We start from the raw sequence: 23,033 nt of genomic DNA, 5'->3' as shown, positions 1-23,033 counted from the left end.
CCTCCGGCGGCAGCCTGAGGAGAGGCCGCCATTTTCTCACCACAGCGCCCTCCAGCGACGGCTCCGGGAACGGCCGCCATCTTCTCGCCGCGGTGCGGGCAGCACCATTGGCCCGTTCAATTCCCGCGGCCGGCCAATCAGAGAGGCGGAGCGCGGCGGGGATTTCAAACGGCGCGGCCGCTCCTTGCCCGTCCGGCCATGGCAGCGCGGCTCCCCCCGCAGCTCCCCTCCAGCCGCAGATCCGAGCCGGGGTACCGAGGTAAGGTTGCGGCCGGGGGCCGTGCTGGGCCGGATTTCCTGCCGTCCCGCGTGCCCTCAGAGCTGGGTGAGGGGGGAGCTCATAAGCGAGGGAGAAGCACAGGGGTTGTGCTGCCCGTCAGTTCGTTGCGCTCTGTGCGTCTCTCTCCGTGCTTTGCTGGCACCAGGCTCGTTCGGCCTTGTCGGAGGCCAAGCTGGGCCAGGCTCTGAGCAACCTCATCTAACTGCGGGTGTCCCTGTTCACTGCTGGGAAGTTGTGCTATATAACCTTTCAGGGTCCCTTAGGTATGTTAATGGCATCTACAGGCAAGCATCCAGAAAGAACAAAATGGGGCCTAATTTCTTCCCACTGGTTTGGTTTAGGTTTCTTCTAGCTTAGTGGTCAATGCAGAAAAACAGTCATTGTGTATAGCTATAAAACTATATTGAACTGCCCCTTGCTGATAGGCTTCCTCAAGAAATAAGATGTTTGTGAGCATTAAAGAATTGTCTGATCAATAGTGCCTGTTTAACCACGTCTTGTTGCTTTCCTATCTGTATTTCTTTTCTAAGAGGCAAAGTGTGCCATTACTAGTTTAGCTATGTAATGTAGTGATGTAATATATGTATTTTTTAAACCCCTTAGAACAGAGAAGACAAAAAGTTGAAGAATATCTATCAAGAAAAAAGACCTTTTCTGGCATGCCCATTCATGAAAATGAGACCTCAATCAGGTACTATTATTTTTTGCCATCATTTATATTCCTTTTGGAAATGGATGGTTAGAAAGATGTAAGTGGCCATTCTTGCAGAGAATCACAGTCAGAAGATGACACCATGCAACGAGTGGTGACCACATGGGGTTTTTGAAGTCCCTTTATTGGCAGCAACTATTAAAAGTTTGTGTTAAATGCACTACTTTATAGATGTAACTTAAGTGTGTTGCCCGTTCCACTGGAGACCGAGGCATGGGAGGACATTTTAATTGCATAACTCTTATATTAGGTGCCACTGTTTGCCTCTGCAGCCCTCTTTTGCAAATACTTTTGTTCCCTTCTTTCTGCTAGGGTTATGTTACGTGTGTTCACAGTACAGTCAGTCTAACCTCGTTATGTTTTGTAGTTATCAGTGTAATATTTTCTGTTAAGAGCAAGTATATCATAATAGAAATTAGACTCTGAGGTGGCCAGAAGATAGATATAACTTCCTGTGAACAGGCTCTGGGCACCTACCACTGATCATTAATGCTTCTTGTTATTTACTTAATTTTAAAAGCTTTTCCTTGTATTGTCTGAAGTTTGGATATTCATTATGAAGGACTTAGCAATAAGCAAGAGTAGCTTCTTTAGAGATGACAGTGTTGTAAAGGAGTTCAGAAGACACTAGCTCTACTCCTAGTTTGTGTTTTGGATTTGCCACTAGAGTGTTTTTGTAATTAGGAAATTTCAGTATGGAATTTGTTCTTATCTAAATGGAAAGCCTTGTTTACCCCTTTGTGTACTTGAAGTGGCACGCTCCCTATGTTCTGTCTGCTGTTGGACAGCATCTTGATGGTACCAATCTAATGAACAGTGAGTGACCTTCAAATATTAAATGCACGTGAATTGCAAGAATACATATAATCCATACCTGTTCTGTGTAGCAAGAAAAGGCACATGCTTTCATGTTGTAGAAAACTGTCTTTTTTTGGGGGGGGGAGGGCTATTTTAATTGTACTGGTAACCTTATTGTAGCGTTTGATCTACTTTTACTTTTCCTTGCTTTCTGCTTCTTTGCCTATTCCCTTCTCCCCCCCTCAAGTGTAGCATATAGGAAACTTGACCTTTTGTATCAGGTGCAACATATCCCTAAGCATAAGAATGGTATCTGAAGTCAGTGTGGTCAGTTAACTTTTCTTCCCTGCCTCAGCCAGCTTTCTGTGGTGTGGGAGGAGATGTCTTGCAGTGTGGGCCATGACCAGTGCTTGCTTAACCATTTCTCTTTCCTGGAGGCAGAGTTCATGCTGAGCAGAATTGCTTCAGTGTGAGTTCAACTTGTAGATTGCTGCTTGAATTGTATTCTTGTGTTGTGTTTAAGATAATCTTTACTTTTTCTTAATACAGTAGCAGAACTAGGAAAGCAGCTAGCAATAAACTGCAAGATAAAACAAAGCTGTCAGCATCTCCAAAGCCAGAAATGGTAAGTCTTTAATAGTCAAATACTGATGGTACTCTTTCTGTGGCTACGGTGTTCTGCTCGCTGAAGTTGAGTACCTGAAATGTATCTTCCGAAGTATGAGAATTTTGCAGGTGCAGAGGCCCATCTAGTTAAGATTTCATTCAATGATTGGTTAATGTATGGTTTCTTTTCAGTCTTCAGGGATGCTATTTAAAATCTTATCAAGATCTGTCAGAATAGACAGTTTTTTTTTTTAAACTAACCAACAACTTGTTGTAATGCTGGTAGACTTCATGTAGTCAGAGAAGCATGTTGAATATCCAGGAACTAGATGCACTTCTCATAGTCTCTGAGCTGGGATTATGCTAAGAATGTAAAGGCAAGAATTTCAGGGAGTAGTAGGGGAGAATGCCTTATAAAACAAGTGTCTGTTTTTTATCTACAACTCATTAATAACAAAAGTTCTTTCTATTTGGGTAGCACATCCTAATGGCCTTATTAAAGACTTTTCTCACTACCTACATTCATTGGGCTATCCATGGTGAAAGGAGGAATTGTGCTGCCATTAAGTGATAGGTTATTCAAATTGTGATATTGCTTTAGGCTGCATGCAGTCAAAAGCAGCATCTTTATACTGTAGAACTCTTCTTGGAAGGCACTGAAAAGCTGTCAGTGGCTTAATTTTCTTTCTGTAGGGAGAGTCTAACCCTCTGATTGGGCCCTCTTACTCCTAAGGCAGAGCTTAAACAATCATTGTTTGATTCCTAGATATGAGTCCTGGAATAATAGTTGCCAAATATTCAACTTGGTGTGTGTATGTTCACTACTTTTGTACACACTATCTTTAAATTGGCATTCACTGTTAATTGATTCCCTTAAATATGCGAAAGCCTCTAGGAAACTTAAATAGCATGCAACATGAATGCACACCTAACATCTTCATGGAAATGCTTCTGATTTCAGGAAGATAAGGAGAATGCCAATGAGCTTTCATGGGACCAATCAAGCAGGACTTCAGAAGAAAACATTATTTTAAAATCTTCTACAATCACACTGGCATCGGAGCCGAGCTATAATCCTGAAGATCACACTTCAGTGAATAAAGCCACTGAAATAAAGTCTCAGTGTGTATTACTCAGCAAGTCCTTGCAAGTAAAAACCATAAAAGAGAAACAACTGATGGCAGAAAAACACAATTCAAATGTCAGCCTACCAAGGAAACCAGTGCTTGGTACGTATCGTGGCAGAGTCATCCAATCCAAGATCAACTCCTTCCGAAAAGCACCGAAGAGTGAGGGGGAAAAGAGTTCTTTGTCAGACGAGAAGCTTCTTACTTCTGCCACCAAACCAGCAGTGAAATCTTTGTCCAGAGGCAGCTGCAATGTAGTTCTGAAGACTGCCAAAGTCACAAGTTATCCTAATTCTGTAAAACCTAATTGTGTCCCGCCATTACAGAGCAAACCATCTGTCAAACCTGCTATTAACTCCCAGCCCAGCCTAAATAAACAGCCATCAGCATCTGCTATAGTACCAAAAAAACTCCCAGCCCAAAAAATGACTGGGAAGAGGGGATCTCAGCAACCAAAGGCTGCTTCTAAGAATTCTGACCATGGACCTCTAGGAGTGAAGAAATGTGAGGATCGTTGCGAAGATGGAAAACCAGAAGCTCCAGCAAAACAATTTCCTGTTCCCAGTGGCAAGCTAGGACAGGATTATAAAGCTAACAGTATCAAGAAATCTCTCTTTCTGAAAGAATCGGCAGAGGAGAGAAGGTAACTGAACTAATCTCTGTATTGTAGCTTGATCTTGTGAGGTATTCATGTGTTCTTTATGTGGATATCCTACTTGATATCCTTCTTGCTGTAGGAGAACTGGATTGTTCTCCTGGATTGAAATTCACTAAAACTGTGGGCTAAATAGTGGGAAGTCAGGATTCAGACTAGTTGCAAAGCTCTTTAGGCTTGTGCCTGTGTGGTTATAAACATAAGTATTGTTTGCACTCATTTTTTTTCAGGCTGAGTGATGTGACAGTTTTAAGCATCGCAGTTACTCCTTTAAATGAACTGCATGTGAATGCCAGTGCTTTAAAAAAAAAAAAAAGACATGTTTATGGACTGAAGATAAAATACTTTTCAACTTGGTGAATGCATCCTGGATGATGGGATGAAGATTCATAATTCAGAAGTTATTTAGTAATGATAGTATTCCTTGTAAAAAGTCACACTGACGAAAAATGCAGGTCTTATGGCAAAGGAATTGAAACGAAATGGATATGAAGACTGAATTACACTTAAACTTCATTTTTGAATTTTAGAAGCTGTGTGATAGGTTTGTCCTATGCTGTGCTTTGTGCTCTTGTTCTAGTTTTTTGCCCTATATTGGGTGATGGGGATTATGGAAAAGAGGTGGCTATGACCAATGATTCACAAATGGCTTTTTATCCTCCAAAAAATTGAGGTCTGGAGCCTAAGACACTTCCTGCTGTTGGAAAGGGAGAGATCAAAGAATTCTGACCTGGTAGATACCTAAAGTAGGTGGAGTGATGCACATAGTTCTGAATTTTTTGTGCAAATCTAATTGGCAACTGTATGCCTCTTAAGCTTAGAAGGAGAGAACGAGGAGGTCTATGTGGATACTCTTCACAAAATATGTCTGTGACCTACCACAATTAATGTCAGTTGATTGTAAAATAAATCAAAATCTGTTTCACTACACCTAATAATGTTCTTACATACAGAGTTCGCCTGGCTGAATGGAGGGCTTCTAGAGGAAAAGTGATGAAGAGGCCGCCTACATCTGTGCTTCTGGGAACACAGCCTAAGATTGAAGAACAAGAGCTCTCTTCTACTGGTGGTTCCTTAGATAATGAATTAAATAGTGAAGAAGTCAACAAGACTCTTACAGAATGTCTGCAGTTAGCTGAGCAGGTATTCAGTCTCTTGCCTACAAATTCTATGCATAGAACCCTACAGAATGGGAGTATTGTGGACGTGAGAATCAGATGCAGGGGATTAATTGCTCCTGAAATTGAGCTATATCATAGGATTTTGCTCATAGCTGGAGGAATTAGTTGGTGCTCAACTTTGCTAACTTGCAGAACTACACAGTGTAATCAGACGATAATGGTAACTTCACAAAGTAGAAGAGCTATACAGTAACTTATCTAAAACGTGTTTGCATTTGCAGAAACTTGCCTGGATTTCTGGAAGTGTTTTATAAAGTAATTCCATGTCTATCTATGGGCTAGGCAGTTTTGTATGTGAGAGGAATAGCATAACAGGCTTTCATTTGGAAGGATAGATGAATGAGAATTCTTCAGCTCGTGTTCATAGTTCAGTCTTGTAAATATTCGCTGTCTTCAACTTTCAGGGTCACTTTTAAAAACAACAACAGACTCTTGGCTTTTGGGGTCACAACTAGCTGAAATGTGGTGCTGCAGGATGTTCACTGTACTTGAACTTTTTTTTTGCTTCAACTTTAGGGTTGTCAAGGTAACAAAGCACGTGCCATGTTGGAAGAACTGATAAAGAGTATTCCTGGGGCTAAAAAGCTTGCAAAATATTGGATCTGCTGGATGCGTCTTGAACAGATGGGCCCTCCTGAACACCTTGTGGCCAGCTATGAGGAGGCTATTCTGGCAGGAGCAATGGTGAGCAACTTGTCTTGAAGTTTGAGATTAAAAAGCATGAAAGTCTGGTGTGTGTGTGTGTATAAAAATGCAGCTACTTCTGATTTTAATAAATACTTCTGTGACAGAAAGGTCATCTGACTTGTTTGAGCATAAGACCTTGGACTTGGTTTGTTCTGTAATTGCTGTAGATACCTTTCTGCTTTCGAGAAGTAAGGTTTAGACTCATAGCACCATATGATATTTCATCTCGGCAGAATAAAGAATTAAAGCTTCCAGTATCAGTAGAAATCCAAACAGAACTCAGTTTTACAGTAGTGATGGACTTAATTCCTTTGCTTTAATGTCAGCAAGGTTTTAGGTCATCAAATAAAGCTCTATTGCACTAAATACAGAAAACGCAGGATTCATTTATCTTCTGACTTTGTCTGAAAAGCATCAAATGAAGGATGAAGAACACGAGCACTTATGTCCAACTTTCCCTGTAACTTATACTAGATAAGTTGAAATCAAAGATGATTTTGGAGTTGTTTTTCTAAAACAGCTTGAAAACTTTTCTTTCTAGCCTAGAGATGAACTACGGCGTGTGCTAATAGATGCTATCAGAAACACTGAAAATTTGGTGAAGTCTGAGGATGGTAAGTTCGAGTGTTTCGTATTAGTTCAGTGTCTGGCTTGACAAGCAGCACAAATTGTTTAAAATATTTGTGCCTATATTAAATTATTTCATGGAAATTTCTCTGGTACTTAATTTGAAAACAACCTTGTCTAATACTTCAGTAATAAATCAGTGGAGATGCTTTCATGTTCAAACTATTTAAAATCTCTCAAGTCAATGTTGTCTAGCTTCTTCAGCCTGAGAATCAAATGGCTAACAATTATTTTTATTTACTAAGTCAGTTGCCTCCTTAACATGTAAGCTGTTTCAATAGCAGATGCATAGTGTTGGTTGGAAATACGCCTATTTTTGAAGCAAAGTAGCCATATAAATTCCTGTTTGATATAACAGCCCGATCAGTATTTGATCTCAGAAACTGACTGAAATATTTTATTCAGAGTTGCTGCACTTGGGAAGGAAGGGAATGACTTCTCAGGATGTACTCAGCCTGAGTTTTCTTGAATGTGACTAAAATGATTGGTAATTTAAATTGTTGTGGCTCAGACTCAGTTTTGTAACTTTCATTCTTGTGCAAAACTAAGATTTCAGAAATCCCTAAAAAGATAGACTTCTCTGTAACTAATCACAGCTATACTTTCATTTTTAGGGGGAGCTGTGATAGAAACTCATGTAAGTGGGGTGGTGGAAATCAGCAAGGAACTCGATTCATCTGTTGAGCAGGTTCATGAGACCTTCAAGGATCTTAATGTTGATGATCAGAAAGCAGAGAATGATGACAAGAAGGAAGAGACTGGCAATGAAGAGGTCAAAAAAGAGGATCAAGACCTAGTCTTTAAGCCAGAAGAAGAGATCTTGCCAAAAAAGAATAAAAAGCACAAAAATAAAGAACGTACAAAAAAGAAAGGAAAATGCGAAAGAAAAGAGCAGAGTGAAGATAAGGTAAAAGACACAGCTCAAACAGTCAACTCTCCTGAGAAGGATAATGACACAGATTCTTTAATAAGCTATAATCCATCTACCAACCCTTATTTGGAAAGGTAAGGTTACTTAAGGTAACTATTGGAAAGAAGCAGTGTTTGGGGCAAAAGTAATGTTTGTGCTCTTCTGAGAGAGGGAAGAATTGCATCTGAAAACATAGAATTAGAAGTACTCAAGGTTTTTTAGGATTGTTTTTCTTTCAAAAAGTCTTTTTATTTGTAAGTAATTTCTGAATTAAAAATAACTTATTGTTTTGAAATGCCTCACTGTAGTAAAAATGTCTTTGCGACAGAGAGAGAGCTCTAGCTTCAGAGCCCCTATAGCTGTACCTGTTCTACAGTAAGCTAGGTTGAGGAGAACTAGGTATTTCCAATTGTTTCCCTTTTCAGACATAGAATGGCCTGTGTTGAAAAGGACCATAATGACCATCTAGTTTCAACCCCCTGCTATGTGCAGGGTCGCCAACCACCAGACCAGGCTGCCCAGAGCCACATCCATCCTGGCCTTGAATGCCTCCAGGGATGGGGCATCCTCAGTCTCCTTGGGCAACCTGTTCCAGTGCGTCACCACCCTCTGTGGAAAAAATATGAATGTGTTTGTATGTCAAAAAATACAGGATATAAACAAGATGCAACTTGTAATAAACAAAATACAACTGTAACTGTATTCTGATACAAAAATCCTGGGCGGTAATCCTAGGATGAAGCCAGAAGTTTTTTTTTCTTTTGCCACAACGTTTCTTCTGAGCCAACAGACTGGGGAAAGTTGTGCTCAGCTCTGCAGTGTGCTGAGTTGGGCTCCTGGCAGTTGTATGCTGTCCCTGGCAGTGAGAAGGATAACCTCTTTCTGATGAAATGGAGATGGGAATGGTGGGGGATTCTTCCTTTAGAAACTTTTGAGGAGTTTTACAAGGTTAAAATGTCTTTCCTGAAAAAGATGGATATCCAACTTAAACAGGTTTTCCCATCCATACAGTTTTCTTTGGTTATGGGGAGATAGGGTTGAACAGGAATACTGATAGTTCTGCTTCTGCTAGGTACTGCAGAGGTAGCTTACCTGTTCCCACGTTGTCATTTGTTTCTTTTCCCAAGTGTGAAGATGCACTATGAAGGAAATGATTCTGATGCTAAAGAACTGAAGATTACAACCCCTTTGCGCTACTCTCTACGAATTCGGGAGAAGATGTACAAGTATTCAGATACTCCTAAAGATTCTCATGTCTCTTCGTCTGAACAGCTGCAGGAATTGGAATCAAAAGCAACTGCACTTATCCATAAACAGAATGACAAACTGGAAGAAACAAGCACTGAAGTAGAAGAGTAAAAACATTCATTAACACTACATGAAGGGGGGAGAAATCGGATCTTTACGAAAGCTTGGGTGTCTTATGTTTTTAATGTGTTTTTTTTTTAGCAGCCTTAGGATAGGAACTATCTAAACCTTGTGTGGATAGCCTAGGATGAAATCTGATTTTAGTATGCTTTTTTAAACTTGTATCTTCCCGTGTTTTCAAACTCTTGTGGTAAACCTAATGGACTGTTTGGTACTTAACACTATCAGTGTCTTCATGTTAAATCTGATTGATACTATATACTTCAAGATTAAGCTTAACGCACTTCATATAACAGTTCAGTGATTATATTGTTAATATTTGCTTGTTTTCCTGTTACAATTCCTCTAAGTTCTTCAGAATTGCATATTCTAATTCTTTGCTGAAGGATCAAAAGTAACTTAGGAGTTCCAATAGAGAAATATCTACTACAGAAACTAGCTAGTGTGGTATACTAGTTTTAAACTGCAGTATCTGTTGTTTTTTTTTTTAAGGGGGTATTTCAACAAAACTGAGTACAATCCCTTTAGTTAGCTGACCATGAATAATGTCGCTAACCTACCTTATGTCGGTTTCCGTTAGTCTGTAATATGGTAGACTTATTAAACAAATCAGCTGACTTGTATTTGTGTCTTATTTACAGCCTTGGGGTTGGAAACTAATTGTAGCTCATGGCTACAGCCCTGGGACTGGCTTTCTGGGCATTATTTTAGTTGATTCTAATGTGTCTGCTTCTCATGTGGCTTTAACTCCACTCTTTAATATTTTACATCTTTTTTCCAGTGTTAGTCTTATGACCACTAGTTTCGCACATTTAGTGTACAGAAAACACATAGTGACTTGGATTACAGGGCTTAGGCCTTGGCTTTTGTGCAGCAACAGTCTCTCAGGCCACCACGATGCTCGGCGGAGCAAATCGTTAACCAGCCCTTGCTGTGATGGCTGTGCTCTGCCAACCCCTACCCAGCAGCACATGTAGGGCCACACCCGCCGCCATGGCTGTGTCCCGCCTTGCCCGCGCCGCGCCGCCTCAGAGGCCGGGGCGGGTACCGCCTTCCGTTCCCGCCCCGCGGCGGGTTGCTCTGTTTGGGGTCCGAGCGCCGGGCTTCCAGGAGCCGTTCCGCGGCGTCCCTTTGCTCGCCGCCCTGGCAGAGGCATCGGGGCCTCGGCTGCCCCGGTTTGTAAAGAATGGACAAATACGAAGTGCTGAAAGTACTGGGAGAAGGGTCCTTCGGGAGAGCTCTCCTAGTTCAGCACAAACTCAGCGACCAGAAGTATGCCATGAAGGAAATCAGGCTTCCTGTGGTAAGTGATACACGCGCATCTCCTCCCCTTCCACTTTGTATATAACAAATATAGCGTAGTCTTGGAACTAAACACCTTTGCTGAGAATTTAGTTTACTGGGCATCTACATGGTACATAGCTATGTAGTAACTGTCTGGTTTAATATGCATAGTAGCAAAATTTGGTCTGTTTTAGAAAGTGTATGATAATAGGATGATAGCATCACAGAATGGCTTGGGTTGGAAGGGACCTTAAAGCCCACTCAGTCCCAACTGCCTGCCATGGGCAGTGCCACCCAGCAGCTCAGGCTGCCCAGGGCCCCATCCAACCTGGCCTTAAGCCCCTCCAGGGATGGGGCACCCACAGTTTCTCTGGGCAGCTGTGCCAGGGCCTCACTGCCCTCATGGTGGAAAAACTTCCCTTCCTCTGATGTGGTTGAATGGATTCCTATCAACTCTGCAAGAATCTGGATTTCACCTGCAACATCCAATGGGGAAATGAGCCTTATGTTATTGCTGAAACTCAGTTACTCAGGTTACCTGTGCTGCACCTAGCTAACAAAAAAATCACAAAATGGGAGGCTCTGGCTTTCTTGAGGCTGAAGCTAAGTTAATACTTGGGCTCTTGGTTTTATACTGAGTTTGTGCAGTGTAGCTGTCAGCTGTTCCAAAGTCTGTGTGCTGATGTGTTGTTGCATAGCTCTACGCTGTTAAAATAGGAAATCATTAACTGAAGCAGCAATATATCCAGGAAGAAGTCTACAATTAGTAATAAACCTTACATTAAAAAAGGTAGTTTTCAAGTTTCTAAAGGACTTCTTAAAATTACAGAATAAAGTGAGTTAAAGATGTGTCGTGTGTATATATGAAAATGCATGAGAGTGACCTTTATATAAATGCACTTACACTTTCAGTCTTCATCTGATGTAGAGACCTCGAGGAAGGAAGCTATTCTTTTGGCTAAAATGAAACATCCAAATGTTGTTGCCTATAAAGAATCATTTGAAGGTAAATATAAAAGTTTAAAATATCTGTATTTAGAATCATAGAATAACAAAGGTTGGGAAAGATCTCCAAGATCATGCAGTCCAACCATCCACCTACCACCAACATGTCCTGCTAAACCATGTCCCTTAGTACAGCATCTAAATGTTTCTTAAACACCTCCAGGGACAGTGACTCCACCACCTCCCTGGGCAGCCCATTCCAGTGCATCACCACTCCTTCAGAGAAGAAACTTTACCTAATATCCCACCTGAACCTCCCCTGCTGCATCTTGAGGCCATTACGTCTAGTTGTATCACTGGTTATGTGGAAGAAGAGGCTGACTCCCACCTAGCCACATTCTCCTTTCAGGGGGTTACGGAGAGCAGTAAGGTTTCCCCTGAGCCTCCTCTTCTCCAGACTGAACAATCCCAGTTCCCTCAGCTGCTCCACATCAGGGCTGTGCTCCAGACCCCTCAGCAGCTCTGTTGCTCATCTATGAACTCGTTCCAGGGCCTCAATATCCTTCTTAGACTGAGGGGCCCCAAACTGAACACAGTAAAGAGTGTTTTTTTTTTTTTTTTTTTTTTGAAATTTAATTGTAAAGTTTTATTTAAAGTTGCATATTCCTATGGTATGAAGATCATATTTTTAGCATGTAGTTGGAACTTTATAGTAGCACTAATATATGTATTCTGTTCATTAAATTACTAATTATTCGTAAATTGCCTGAACTCTAGCTGATGGACACTTGTATATAGTGATGGAGTATTGTGACGATGGAGATCTAATGCAGAAGATTAAAGACCAAAGAGGAAAGTTGTTCCCTGAAGACACGGTAAGAAAATACATGTTTTTGAAACAAGGACCTTGGAGTCCTTCATGGAAACTGTAGTATGTGTCACATGAAAAAATTATTAGATATACAAGCACCTTAAATTACATTAAATGAAACAAGATGGTAACAGAATAATTAAGGTTGGAAAAGATCACTAAGTTTATGTATTCCAATCATCAACTCCTCAACCCGTCAGGGGAATAGAAGCATTTCTGCTGGAAATAATGAAAGAAGCAAAGTACTGGGCTGCAAAAGGAATAAGAAAAAGATTGCTGTCTGTATCTGAGAAATGTGTGAACAGTGTGAAAAACACAGATTTGAATGCATAAATGTATGCAATTAAGTAAGAATTTAATACAAACCAGTGAAGTAAGAGGTACTGCAAATGGAAAGTAAATAAAGTACTGTGATGAGATAATTGAAATTAGTCAAGAGACTAAATAAAATATTATGCATCAGTTGAACATGTGAAGCAAGCATGAGGCATTAACTCCTGTCGTTGAGCTTTCTCCTAAATAATTTCATAGCTTCAGAGTTATGTTGTTGTGATTTAAAAGCCACATCCTGCGACTTATGAGCGTCATCTCCATTAAAATGGAAAGACCACAGTCCTCAACTAATGTCACACTTAGATTGGCCAAACATCTCTAAGACCATTACTTTGTACATTTAAAATAAAACAATTCATTTTAGAAACAGCGTATTATCTCAGTGCAAGTATTTTTAATCTGCCTGTTTGCTATGAAATTGTCATTAGGACACATGTAAAATGACCTTTACTGCCTCCCTGGCTTCATATATATGAACTCCCTGGTTAAAATATATATACTTTCATTTTAAAGCATTCAGCCTTTTGTGGAAGCTGGAGGCCGTTGTGCTAGAGTTACTTTTAACTTTCAGCTGTTGGAAACACACTTTCTTTTGTGCTTTATTTTTAATCTGTTAGTGAAGGAATCTATACCTACAGTGTTGAACCATTATAACTCTTCATTACTGGTTTTTTTTTCAGATACTTTGCTGGTTTGTGCAGATGTGCCTGGGTGTGAAGCACATTCACGATAAGCGTGTATTGCACAGGGATATCAAATCCAAGGTGAACAGAGCAAATTTTTCTTTGCCACTTACAGACTCTTCTGCATGCGGGCGTTCAACTCTCTGTCATAATTCCTACTACTGCTACATGCTGTTTTTCACTTGCATGGAACCTTGTGGTCTTACACATCATCATAATGTAACTATGCCCTTCATAGCCACGCTGGTGATAGCACCAAGTGCTGGTGGCAGACTGCAGGTAACTTAGAACAATATTGGAAGCGTGAAAAAAGGTGTCTGGAGTAAACAGTTTGTAATTATCTTGCCTCTCATTTTTTCTTTTATACTATTTCCTAGCAAAGAGATAGGAACTGAGAAGCATGCCCTTAGTGCTTTGAGTACTGCCCTGAGATGAAGGCATTTCATAGCGTCATAGAATCGCTAAGGTTGGAAAAGACCCACAGGATCATCCAGTCCAACCATTCGCCCTTCACCAATGGTTCCCGCTAAACCATGTCCCTCAACACAACATCCAAACGCTCTTTGAACACCACCAGGGTTGGTGACTCCACCACCTCTCTGGGCAGCCCATTCCAGTGCCTGACCACCCTTTCAGAGAAGTAGGATTTCCTAATGTCCAGCCTGAACCTTCCCTGGCGCAGCTTGAAGCCATTCCCTCTAGTCCTATCACTAGTCACCCGAGAAAAGAGGCTGACCCCCAGCTCACTACAACCTCCCTTCAGGTAGTTATAGAGAGCAATAAGGTCTCCCCTGAGCCTCCTCTTCTCTAGACTGAACAACCCCAGCTCCTTCAGCTGCTCCTCATAAGGCCTGTGCTCCAGACCCCTCACCAGCTTTGTTGCCCTCCTCTGGACACGCTCCAGGCCCTCTGATTCTGGTTCTGATTCTTTCTCTGCTACTGATGCTGAGAATTTGGGCCCATAGTGCTAAACGTACTTCTTAACTTTTTTTTCCTAGAAGCATTAGGTTAAGCAAGTAAAAGGAAATACAAGCTGTTGGAAGTGATCATGGATGTCTTTTTTGTATGTACAAACTGCAGAAGCGTTTCCTAAAAATGATTTAAGTGTATAAATCTGTTCTTCTCTTGAAATGCAGAACGTCTTTCTCACTCAAAATGGAAAAGTAAAGTTGGGAGATTTTGGATCTGCACGACTTCTTGCACAGTATGTGGATATTTCCACTGATTTCAGTGGTGGTGTTTTATTTTGCGATACATAAATAGTACCAAATGTCTGGAAGCATTATATTTCATGTGGATTTTCTTTGTCATTTCAATAGCCCAGTGTCATATGCCTGCACATACGTGGGAACTCCTTACTATGTACCTCCTGAAATATGGGAAAACATGCCATACAACAACAAAAGGTATTCATGTTTTCAGTGGTCACAGATAACGACTGGCTGACTTCTTATTGTTATCTGACTGTGGCTGATACTTGTTTGGTTCCAGGCAAGTACTGATTTGAGAAAGGGGTAATTTCTGGGGCAGGGGCCATAGGTGTGAAGGCCTAAGTTCCTCTTCATTTAGATAACTGAAAGTATAATATCTTCAATCTTAGAAGTTCAAAAACTGCTGTCCAGGCCTCTGCGTGCGTTTGTAAGTGTAAGTAAGACACATACATACATGTATTTATGTGCACATAATACATACATGAATGTTTGTTTCTATTGGCTTGTTTCATTTTTTAAGCTCTTCTTGCCTGTCTTCATAATGGAAGGATAATGGCTACAGATGGGATGACTCTTAGATTTATTGAGCCCAGTTATTCTAGTCCTTATGCAGGAACTTCTGTGAGCAACCTGATAGAACCGTGTTCACAGCTTCTTCACACTCAATATTACTGCATTATTGTATATCCCCTCTTCTAGGTCTGTTCTGCAGCCCCAGCTGTACCTGAATCTGATTTGCAAAGTGACTCATTTTCACAGCAGAGAGGAGAGCTTTATAGTGCTTAAGATTTTTCTGCTTCTCTTTTATATAGTGTCAAGTTGCATCCTTTGCAGGTGTCAATACTTGCTTTGTGTGAAGAAACCATGATGCTTTCCCAGTAGGAGAATGTTCATTGGCAGGGACTAGAGTTCCAGTTCTCAGAATTAGGGTTGTGTAGCTGCCATCTGATGTTTAGGGCACAAAGGCTTTGCAGTGCAGAAGGATATAAATATTGTTAAAGCAAATTGCTTAGAAGACATTCTGGGAATAAAAAGCTGAGTACAATTGTATGGCATCCACCTTATTTACTTCAAGGTGGGTTAAATTAAGTAAAATCATTTCCGCTGGAGAGGCTAAGCACATTATCATGTTGACTTTTATAATTACTTACATTTATTTTAGTGTATTCAATTCAGTTACATACAGATAGTAAATTTCACTTTTACTGGACTATTTTATTTGCTGTTAAACTGTAATTTCTGTCTCGATTTCTCTTATTTTTTTTCTATGCCTACAGTGACATATGGTCTCTGGGATGCATCCTGTATGAGCTGTGCACTCTTAGACATCCAGTAAGTATGGCTGTGGTGATATTAGAACAGTTTTGAAACTCCTTAAAATTTAATCAGCAGTTAGCTGAACTGTGATGGATTCATAGAGAATTACATTCTTAACTGAAGTGTTTGCTGCTGCTCTTTCTGAGACAGGGAGGTACTGCTCCACCCTTCCCACTTCTCTCCCATTACTTTCCTTCTGTGTTTCAGCAGCTCATGGTCTACTGAACCCTTCTGTGAAATGCCCAGTGAAATTTAAAGAACTGCTCAAAAACAGCTCTTTTTCTTGCTTGCTTGGTTTTCCTCACTATTAGTGAGGTGATTCGGGACTAAGAAGCCCAGTGGTTCCCACACTGAATCAAGATATCTGTTGGGATGTTGGAACAAGCATTGCATTTAATAGGATCAAGCAGATCACAGAAGATGGAGGCAAGGACACTCAAAATCTTTGCTAACATGCATATATCGTATGCAACTATAGCAAAATAAAAGTAGTAAGCAGTTTGGAACCTCACATCAGTGAATGACTGTTAAATCAAGTTGCTGTGCAAGTAGTGTTCTCCTACTGGGACAGAGGAAAGCTGAATGTATGATTCTGTATCTCTGTCATTTATAGTACACTGAATTTCACGTTTGATGCTATGCCCCCCAAGTGTTAACTTTCACTGCCTTCTTTATATGGACACATAGCTAAGACTAAAAGCCTTATCAAGATAACTTCTTTTTGCAGGAAAACGATGTCATCCTAACACAAGGTCATTTTGTCTTACGTTGTTTTATAAGCAGTTTCATTTCATCAAGCTATAACAGCAAAAGATTCCTTACAGCTGCAGCTGTATTAGTGTAGAAATTGATATTGCACGTGACTGAGTGCTGAGGCCACATGCATTGAAGTGTGTTAACCTAAGTATGGCTTTGGCATGGCTTTGGCAATGTCACAGCTCTTAAGGCAGTGTTTAAGAAGAAGCAGAGCAGCCTTCCTTTTTTAGCAGCTGTGACATTTTACAAATCTGAGATGTTTTAATTCTCAGGAAATTATATCTATTTAATTGTTAGCATAAATAAATGCCCATTTAATAGCTCTGTAAAATGTAAAATAGTTACTGATGTATTCACTCAGAGTTATAACTGCACACCTGAATTACAGCCTGAAATTCCCAAATCAGGAGCCAAATCAATATGACTATAGAGAGCCTACATAGATGCATACCATTATTATTATATAATAAATATTAAAGTTGCTCTTCAATGACATCAATTTATTTAATACTTTACACACTGTGTGCTCTGATGTTCATTTATTTTTAATGCAGTTTCAAGCCAATAGCTGGAAACATCTAATTCTTAAGGTCTGCAAAGGATCCTACAATCCACTGCCATCTCACTATTCCTATGAACTCCATTACTTAATAAAACAGATGTTTAAGAGAAATCCAAAGAATCGTCCATCAGCAACTACTATTCTTGCAAGAGGCTGCTTAACCAAACTTATCAAAAATTGTTTCCCTTCTGAGGTACAGTATAGTCTTTGTCTCTGGATTTGAGCAGTAATATCTACGTGTCAGACACTAAATATATTTCTTTTGTAATTTGGTAGGATATAACAGTATGAAATGTAGTGTTGTGTAGGTCCTACAATAAAAGCTATAAATATATTTGTAGACATCTCAGAAAAATGAATTTCCTGAAGGGTTTTAAGAAGAAAAGTTGAGTATTGACATCATGCTGCTAAAATAAGGCATTGTTATCTGTAACGATACTTCTGTATAGCAAGTCTGTTTTTAACAAGTGCCCTATACAGTAGCTTGAGAAAGATTAATATCTTACAGTACAAACGTTTGTAGGTACAATTCCAGGTGACAGAAGAATTCAAGCAAGAATTAAAGGAAACCAGGAAATGCAGAGGCACTGCAATAAGACCAAAAGGTAAGTCAGTGATGTTTTTCTTGGCATAGGAATAATAAAGTGACTAGGAATTGTAAGATCTTAAATACAGCTTTAAAATTTTAATATTATATGCTTGAATCAATCTTTAATTCTTTCAACGTTTCATATTCCTGAACTCATATGGAAAATACTTGAACAGTGTATGAAACATTCCATCATGAAGCTTCGTGTTAGAGGACTTGTAATTGGGCATAGCTGAGTGCTATACATCATTACCTCCCCTCTGTCAGAAATACAGTGCAGTGCTGCAGTAAAAGATTTTAAGCCTTAGACTTGTGCTAGGATTAAGCTTGTTAATTTTAAAATGAGCAAAACTTTTTGCTGTTGTCTCTCTTTTACATGTGACTGGGCTTTCTTTCCCAGAATACAGTAAAACAAGTTATTTTTGTTATTTGCTTTTTGTAGAAGATTTTGGATTTTATCTAATGCATAAATTTAACTACACTGCATGCATTTAATGACACTCAAACTTATACACAACTGCAGCACAAGCAGTTGTGTTTTATTGCAGAAAGGTTCAGAGGAACTTAACATAGAGGGACTCCGTGTTGAGAATGAGATACAGACAGGAGTGTGAAGTAATTTTCATCACCTGGTTCAGTGGTAATGATGTCATACCCCTCAAATACCACTTCACCACAGATGTTTGCCAAAGGCATTAACTCTTGAATCTGTCCCTTAATGTATCAGGTAGTGTTGCAGCTGGTGGAGGCTCAAATAAGAAAGAAAGTAAGGTAGGTGCTCAAATATAAATACACTATTTACATTTTGGCAGTTTAGAATGTTCTGTATTAGAGAAAAATACCATTCTGGAAACTCTTAGCATGCTAAGCTGTAGACCAGTCTTCTATACCAGCTATCATCTGCACTCCAACTGCAGAGTTCAACTGCAGTTTCAGACCTTTGTAACATTTTGATGTTTTCCACATTTAGTTCAGTTCCAAAGTGGATTTCATTACAGTTATATAAAATCATAATAATTTCACTTTTCTGAGTTCTAAGATACTGCATAAAATCATGCATTTCCTTTGCTTCAGGGAAACATTTTGAACAGTCTCCTGTAGAAACAGTCCGGTCGGGACATCATTCTCACTGGGTTTTAGCACCAATGTGAGATTTTAGGTGAGGAGTATTAAGCAATAAGTGACCAAGAAATCACTTCTGAGTAGATTATAGCACAGCCTGTCCCAGCTATATTGAGTGTATTTTTCAAAACATGTTGCCAGCAGGGCTCAACTTTTTCTTCTTTTAATAGACCTGTCAATCTGAGAAGCTTAATATTTGGGTCCAACTTGTTTTCTCAGGGAATAGGACTCATCTTTATATTGCTGCTGTTTGCAAACGTTAAAAAAAAAGATCAAGAACCCACAAATTGCTTCAAGTAACTGCATTCATATGTTCATACTACCTCAAAAACAGAGCTTGTCAAGAAAAGAACGTGCAGTGTGAATTGTAGTGTAGTAATAGATGCAGTGCAATTGCTGTTGCCACTGCTTTCATGGTGTCTGCAATTTAGTTCTCTGATCCTTAGGCAGCCATCTTGTGGTAAAATTATAATACTTAACGCCATGTTAATATTACTGCTTTGTTTCTCTGGACAACAAAGATAATGGTTAATACTGCCCTTATTCTCTTAAAGCAAAGCGAAGATGAAAGTGGCACATGTAGCAGGTTGAAAAGTGAAAATACTACTAAAGGTTTGAATGAATGCACAAGAGAACAAAGGAAAAATGATGAAGAAGGTAAGTTTTACAGTTTTAAGGCTTATGAATTTCCTTCTAACTAGTGATTTTAAATGTTGTTGATCCAGACATTTAAACAGGTAGAGCATGCAAGCCTGCATCTACATAAATCCATGCCATCGTCTGTTGCTTCCTAATTGTATTGATTCTTACTGCTCATCTCAAGTTTTTAAAAAAGTCTTGGCCAGAGGATTAAGAAAGAACCCAGGCTGGATGTGGCACTGGTCAGCCTGGTGTGGTGGTTGGTGACCCTGCACATAGCAGGGGGGTTGAAACTCGATGATCGTTGTGGTCCTTTTCAACCCAGGCCATTCTATGATTCTATGAATTGTTTGAAAACATTTGGTATGGAGTAAATGCACTTGATGAGGTTATTCTACACCCTTTTTCTAAGCTAAGAATTGTGCTCAAAGAATCAAATATGAAATGCTGAACGCCTAGTGCTAGTTTGAATGGACAGCAAACAGTGAGATATCCACTGGTTATCATCTTTTGTTGTTGTCGTAATTACAGCAGAAACTTCAGAAGTCCTCTCAGGAATTACTGATTTGACACATCTCCGTAGGAGGCAATGGGAGAAGAGGACATTCAGTACAGTAGTGGATGTCCTGGAAAATGCTCCCTTGCTTTCTTCCAGTTTTACATCTGAAGAGAATAAAAGTAAGTTTTGATCAAATGTGTTTTTACGCATTTTTAATTCAAATAATATCAGTGCTTCTTTACTGATGTTAAAGACCTGAACTTCACAGGAAATATTTAAAATGATGTAAAAATCATTTAAAAATGATGTAAAAATCATTTAAAAACATTCCATTAACAAGCACTCAAGAAGTCCACCATGCTGAAGAGAAAAGATACATTTGAGACTGACGGTTTCTTGATGGTCTTGGGTAATGGGAGTGTTTTGGAGAGTAATGAAAACCACAAATAACATGAGCAACCCTAAAATTAAAATTATTGCTAAGAAATTATGCTAGCAACCCTCCTCTTAACACTCCATGAAGTGAATGACGCCAAGGATATTGTGCAAAATTCATTTGGTGCAGAACTCAGTTGTTCAGCAACTGAGTTTGGTGCAGAACTCAGCCCAAAGTACACTGTGAGAGGTCACTGGTGCTGTGCACAACAAGTTTTCTACCTGTTTTTCTCTTAACTACGATCTTTGCAATTGATGTTGCTAATGCAATTTCATCTAAATAATAGTATTTAATAATGATTTTATACCTAGATGGCTCTGTTACAAACTACAGTGAAAATAAGCCACGTAAGCAGTGGGCTAAGGAAACTCCTCGGACCCTGATGAACATCCTCAGTAATGCAGATGTCAGCTTAGCATTTAAAACATACACAATTTATAAACCAGGTAAATTCCTTATGTTTACTAATAGGCCCTGTGTATAGAGATCGTTGTGACACGTGCATTAGTGTTCAGACATGAAGATAGATTTTGTTTAAACAATAATAGTTTACCAAATAATTATGAACCTGGGGAATAAAAATCCAACTGAGAATTCCTGAGTGATTGTACATTTGCACTGCATCGATGAAAGACTTTCATTTGAAGAGTCAAACAGTCTCTGCCCTGCTAAGAGGCATAATATAATATGTGAGCTGTTGAGATGGAGTAATTAGGCTGTAGCCTCATCAGGGAGACCACTTTCACTGAGTCAGTACCACCCTGTTTTGAAGAGGGGATGGTAGGATGGCAGAAGGTAACTGTAGGCTGTAGATATGCATAGCTGCAGGTGTAAATACTGTCTCCAGTTAAAGAATCGTAGAACATCCCAAGTTGGAAGGGACCCACTCAGTCCAACAAGGATCACTTAGTCCAACTCCTGGCTTCACACAAGAGCACCCAAAAATCAGACCATAAATCTGAGAGAGTTGTCCAGAATTCTCCTTGAATTCCTGCAGCTCAGGGCTGTGCCCACTGCACAGCCTGTTCCATGCCCACTGCACAGCCTGTTCCATGCCCACTGCACAGCCTGTTCCATCCCCACCGCCCTCTGGGGCAGAGCCTTTTCATGATATCCAACCTTACGTTACTGGTTTATCTCTCTACTTAAAATAGAGAACAGCTTGTACTGGAATCTGCAAAGATCTAGAGACAAACTAGAAAACTGTAATTGTATGTACATTTTTAATAATTTTATTCTAAAAATTATGATTTTGGTTTATGCTTTCAAAGCTTCTGCAAATATATTAAGAGGTCCACTTTCTGATGAAACTGAAGCATCTGATGAACTAGATGGGGAACGTGAAGATATTGACACAGATTTGGAGAGACTTGAGCCTAGATCTGATGAAGATGATACGTATGTCCAAATGATGTCCTTGTATTTTTGTTTTGTTTGTTGCCTTAAAGCAATTAAATATATATATTCCTCTAAAAAAAGACAACAGTGTTTTTCTCATCTCCTAAATTCATTCTTCTCTTACACAGTGATAGTAGAATTCAGTAGCATTTGGTATTTGAATACTTTCTTTGCTATATGTATAGTTCATGATGATGTTGAGATTCAAGAAGTTGCTCGTTGTTAGCAGATTATTTTTGCTGGTGACTTTGTCAAAAAGGAGGAGATGAAATTAGATCTGTGGTAGTGTGCAAACTTTTTCTTGCATGAGACATCTTTGTACTCTGACCTTGAAATCAGATAATCAACAGCAATACTGCTTGTTGGTAGTGTGCTTGCTGCATTGGTGTATAGTTCTTCATGCTCCTTCATGCATAAAACTTATTTTATCAGGCTTGGGGCAGAGTGACTGTAAGACTGTGTAGGGGAAATGGACCTGAGAGTATTGGTTGATGCTTGGCTGAATATGAGCCAGCAGTGTGCCCAGGTGGCCAAGAAGGCCAAAGGGAGTCCCTACTGGTTCCTTAATCACAGAAGTGCGGGAAATAAGTCTCTGGTGATGATGTTGTTAACAGAATTTCTCCTGCTAAGTGTAATTTTAGAGAAAAAAAAGGAATAAAAAGCAGATAAAGATTGTATGAAGTTGTATCATTTTGCTTTGCAAAATAACATTTTGAAATCTATTTTTAGGGACTTCGAGGAAGATGACCCAGACTGGGTGTCAGAACTGGAAAAAGTACTGAAACACACTGACTGAAAACCTGGAGTTTTTCTACAGTAATGGAAGTCAGTCTTGCCGCTATCTGTAATCTGTTGTTGTTAATAGAGTTATTAATAAAATCACCTCAGTCAAAAAAAATCTGAATATACAAGTTTTCTGTATCACAAAGCTGAGGGGGGATTGCACAGCTTTGCCCAGGGAGGTGGTGGAGTCACTATGCCTGGGGTGGTCAGAAGCTGTGTGGATGTGGCACTGAGGGACGTGGTGAGTGTGCACGGTGGGATGGGTTGGTGGTTGGACTGGATGGGCTTAGAGGTGTTTTCCAGTACTGCACAGCACTGTACACATAACAGGTCTTGTCTGGAGGGCACGTTTTGGAAAGCATATAGCTTTGCTAATTGAAGCTTAGATCACACATCATTAATCTTGTGACAATACCTTAGGGTGAGCTTTTGCTTTAATTACCTCCATGACCAGAATGTTATGTACGCCATATGCATGTGTGGAAGAAAACTCATTTCTTCCTAAATAAGGACTAACTTTCCCGTTTTGATATAGAGACAAACTAATGCTGTGAAAGCGTTACGTATACTGTCAGCTCTTCCAACCCGAAGCCGCTCCGAGGGCACTGCCCGCGGCTTCAGGCCCACCTGGAAGTCTCCTCCTCCTCCACTTTC

The 23,033-nt window shown here is 39.8% G+C and overlaps 2 protein-coding genes across 6 annotated transcripts; both read left to right on the top strand.

Moving 5' to 3' along the window:
• Positions 1-166: 166 nt before the first annotated feature.
• Positions 167-9,574, top strand: CKAP2 (cytoskeleton associated protein 2). The gene is made up of 9 exons (NM_001006274.2): positions 167-259; positions 884-971; positions 2,340-2,415; positions 3,358-4,166; positions 5,132-5,321; positions 5,876-6,043; positions 6,588-6,660; positions 7,288-7,678; positions 8,711-9,574. The coding sequence occupies exons 1-9, from the start codon at positions 199-201 to the stop codon at positions 8,940-8,942; spliced, it is 2,088 nt and encodes a 695-aa protein (NP_001006274.2). The 5' UTR covers positions 167-198; the 3' UTR covers positions 8,943-9,574.
• A 414-nt stretch (positions 9,575-9,988) lies between these two features.
• Positions 9,989-22,494, top strand: NEK3 (NIMA related kinase 3). 5 transcript variants are annotated; one of them, XM_040705546.2, is made up of 15 exons: positions 9,989-10,254; positions 11,148-11,241; positions 11,979-12,055; positions 13,065-13,148; positions 14,204-14,271; positions 14,387-14,473; positions 15,556-15,610; positions 16,906-17,106; positions 17,449-17,518; positions 18,230-18,273; positions 19,179-19,281; positions 19,795-19,941; positions 20,510-20,644; positions 21,470-21,596; positions 22,326-22,494. In XM_040705546.2, exons 1-15 carry the CDS (start codon positions 10,138-10,140, stop codon positions 22,390-22,392), a joined length of 1,476 nt encoding a protein of 491 aa, XP_040561480.1. In that variant the 5' UTR covers positions 9,989-10,137; the 3' UTR covers positions 22,393-22,494. The 5 variants fall into 5 exon arrangements, with proteins under 5 accessions (XP_040561480.1, XP_046756174.1, XP_015131509.2 ...); XM_046900218.1 differs by having other exon boundaries at positions 17,437-17,518; XM_015276023.3 differs by having other exon boundaries at positions 11,958-12,055.
• Positions 22,495-23,033: the final 539 nt, after the last annotated feature.

This window comes from Gallus gallus, chromosome 1, assembly GCF_016699485.2.
Source record: "Gallus gallus isolate bGalGal1 chromosome 1, bGalGal1.mat.broiler.GRCg7b, whole genome shotgun sequence".
NCBI lineage: Eukaryota > Metazoa > Chordata > Aves > Galliformes > Phasianidae > Gallus > Gallus gallus.
Note: the sequence above shows the minus strand (reverse complement) of the source record. Positions and strands in the feature narration are given on the sequence as shown.

Excerpts from the sequence above, each read along its gene's own strand:
- CKAP2 (NM_001006274.2), top strand. The coding sequence starts at position 199 with ATGGCAGCGCGGCTCCCCCCGCAGCTCCCCTCCAGCCGCAGATCCGAG. Across the intron at positions 260-883 it reads ATCCGAGCCGGGGTACCGAG|AACAGAGAAGACAAAAAGTT; the intron begins GTAAGGTTGCGG and ends TAAACCCCTTAG. Across the intron at positions 4,167-5,131 it reads GAATCGGCAGAGGAGAGAAG|AGTTCGCCTGGCTGAATGGA; the intron begins GTAACTGAACTA and ends TCTTACATACAG.
- NEK3 (XM_015276008.4), top strand. The coding sequence starts at position 10,138 with ATGGACAAATACGAAGTGCTGAAAGTACTGGGAGAAGGGTCCTTCGGG. Across the intron at positions 12,056-13,064 it reads AGTTGTTCCCTGAAGACACG|ATACTTTGCTGGTTTGTGCA; the intron begins GTAAGAAAATAC and ends TTTTTTTTTCAG. Across the intron at positions 15,611-16,905 it reads TGTGCACTCTTAGACATCCA|TTTCAAGCCAATAGCTGGAA; the intron begins GTAAGTATGGCT and ends TTTTTAATGCAG.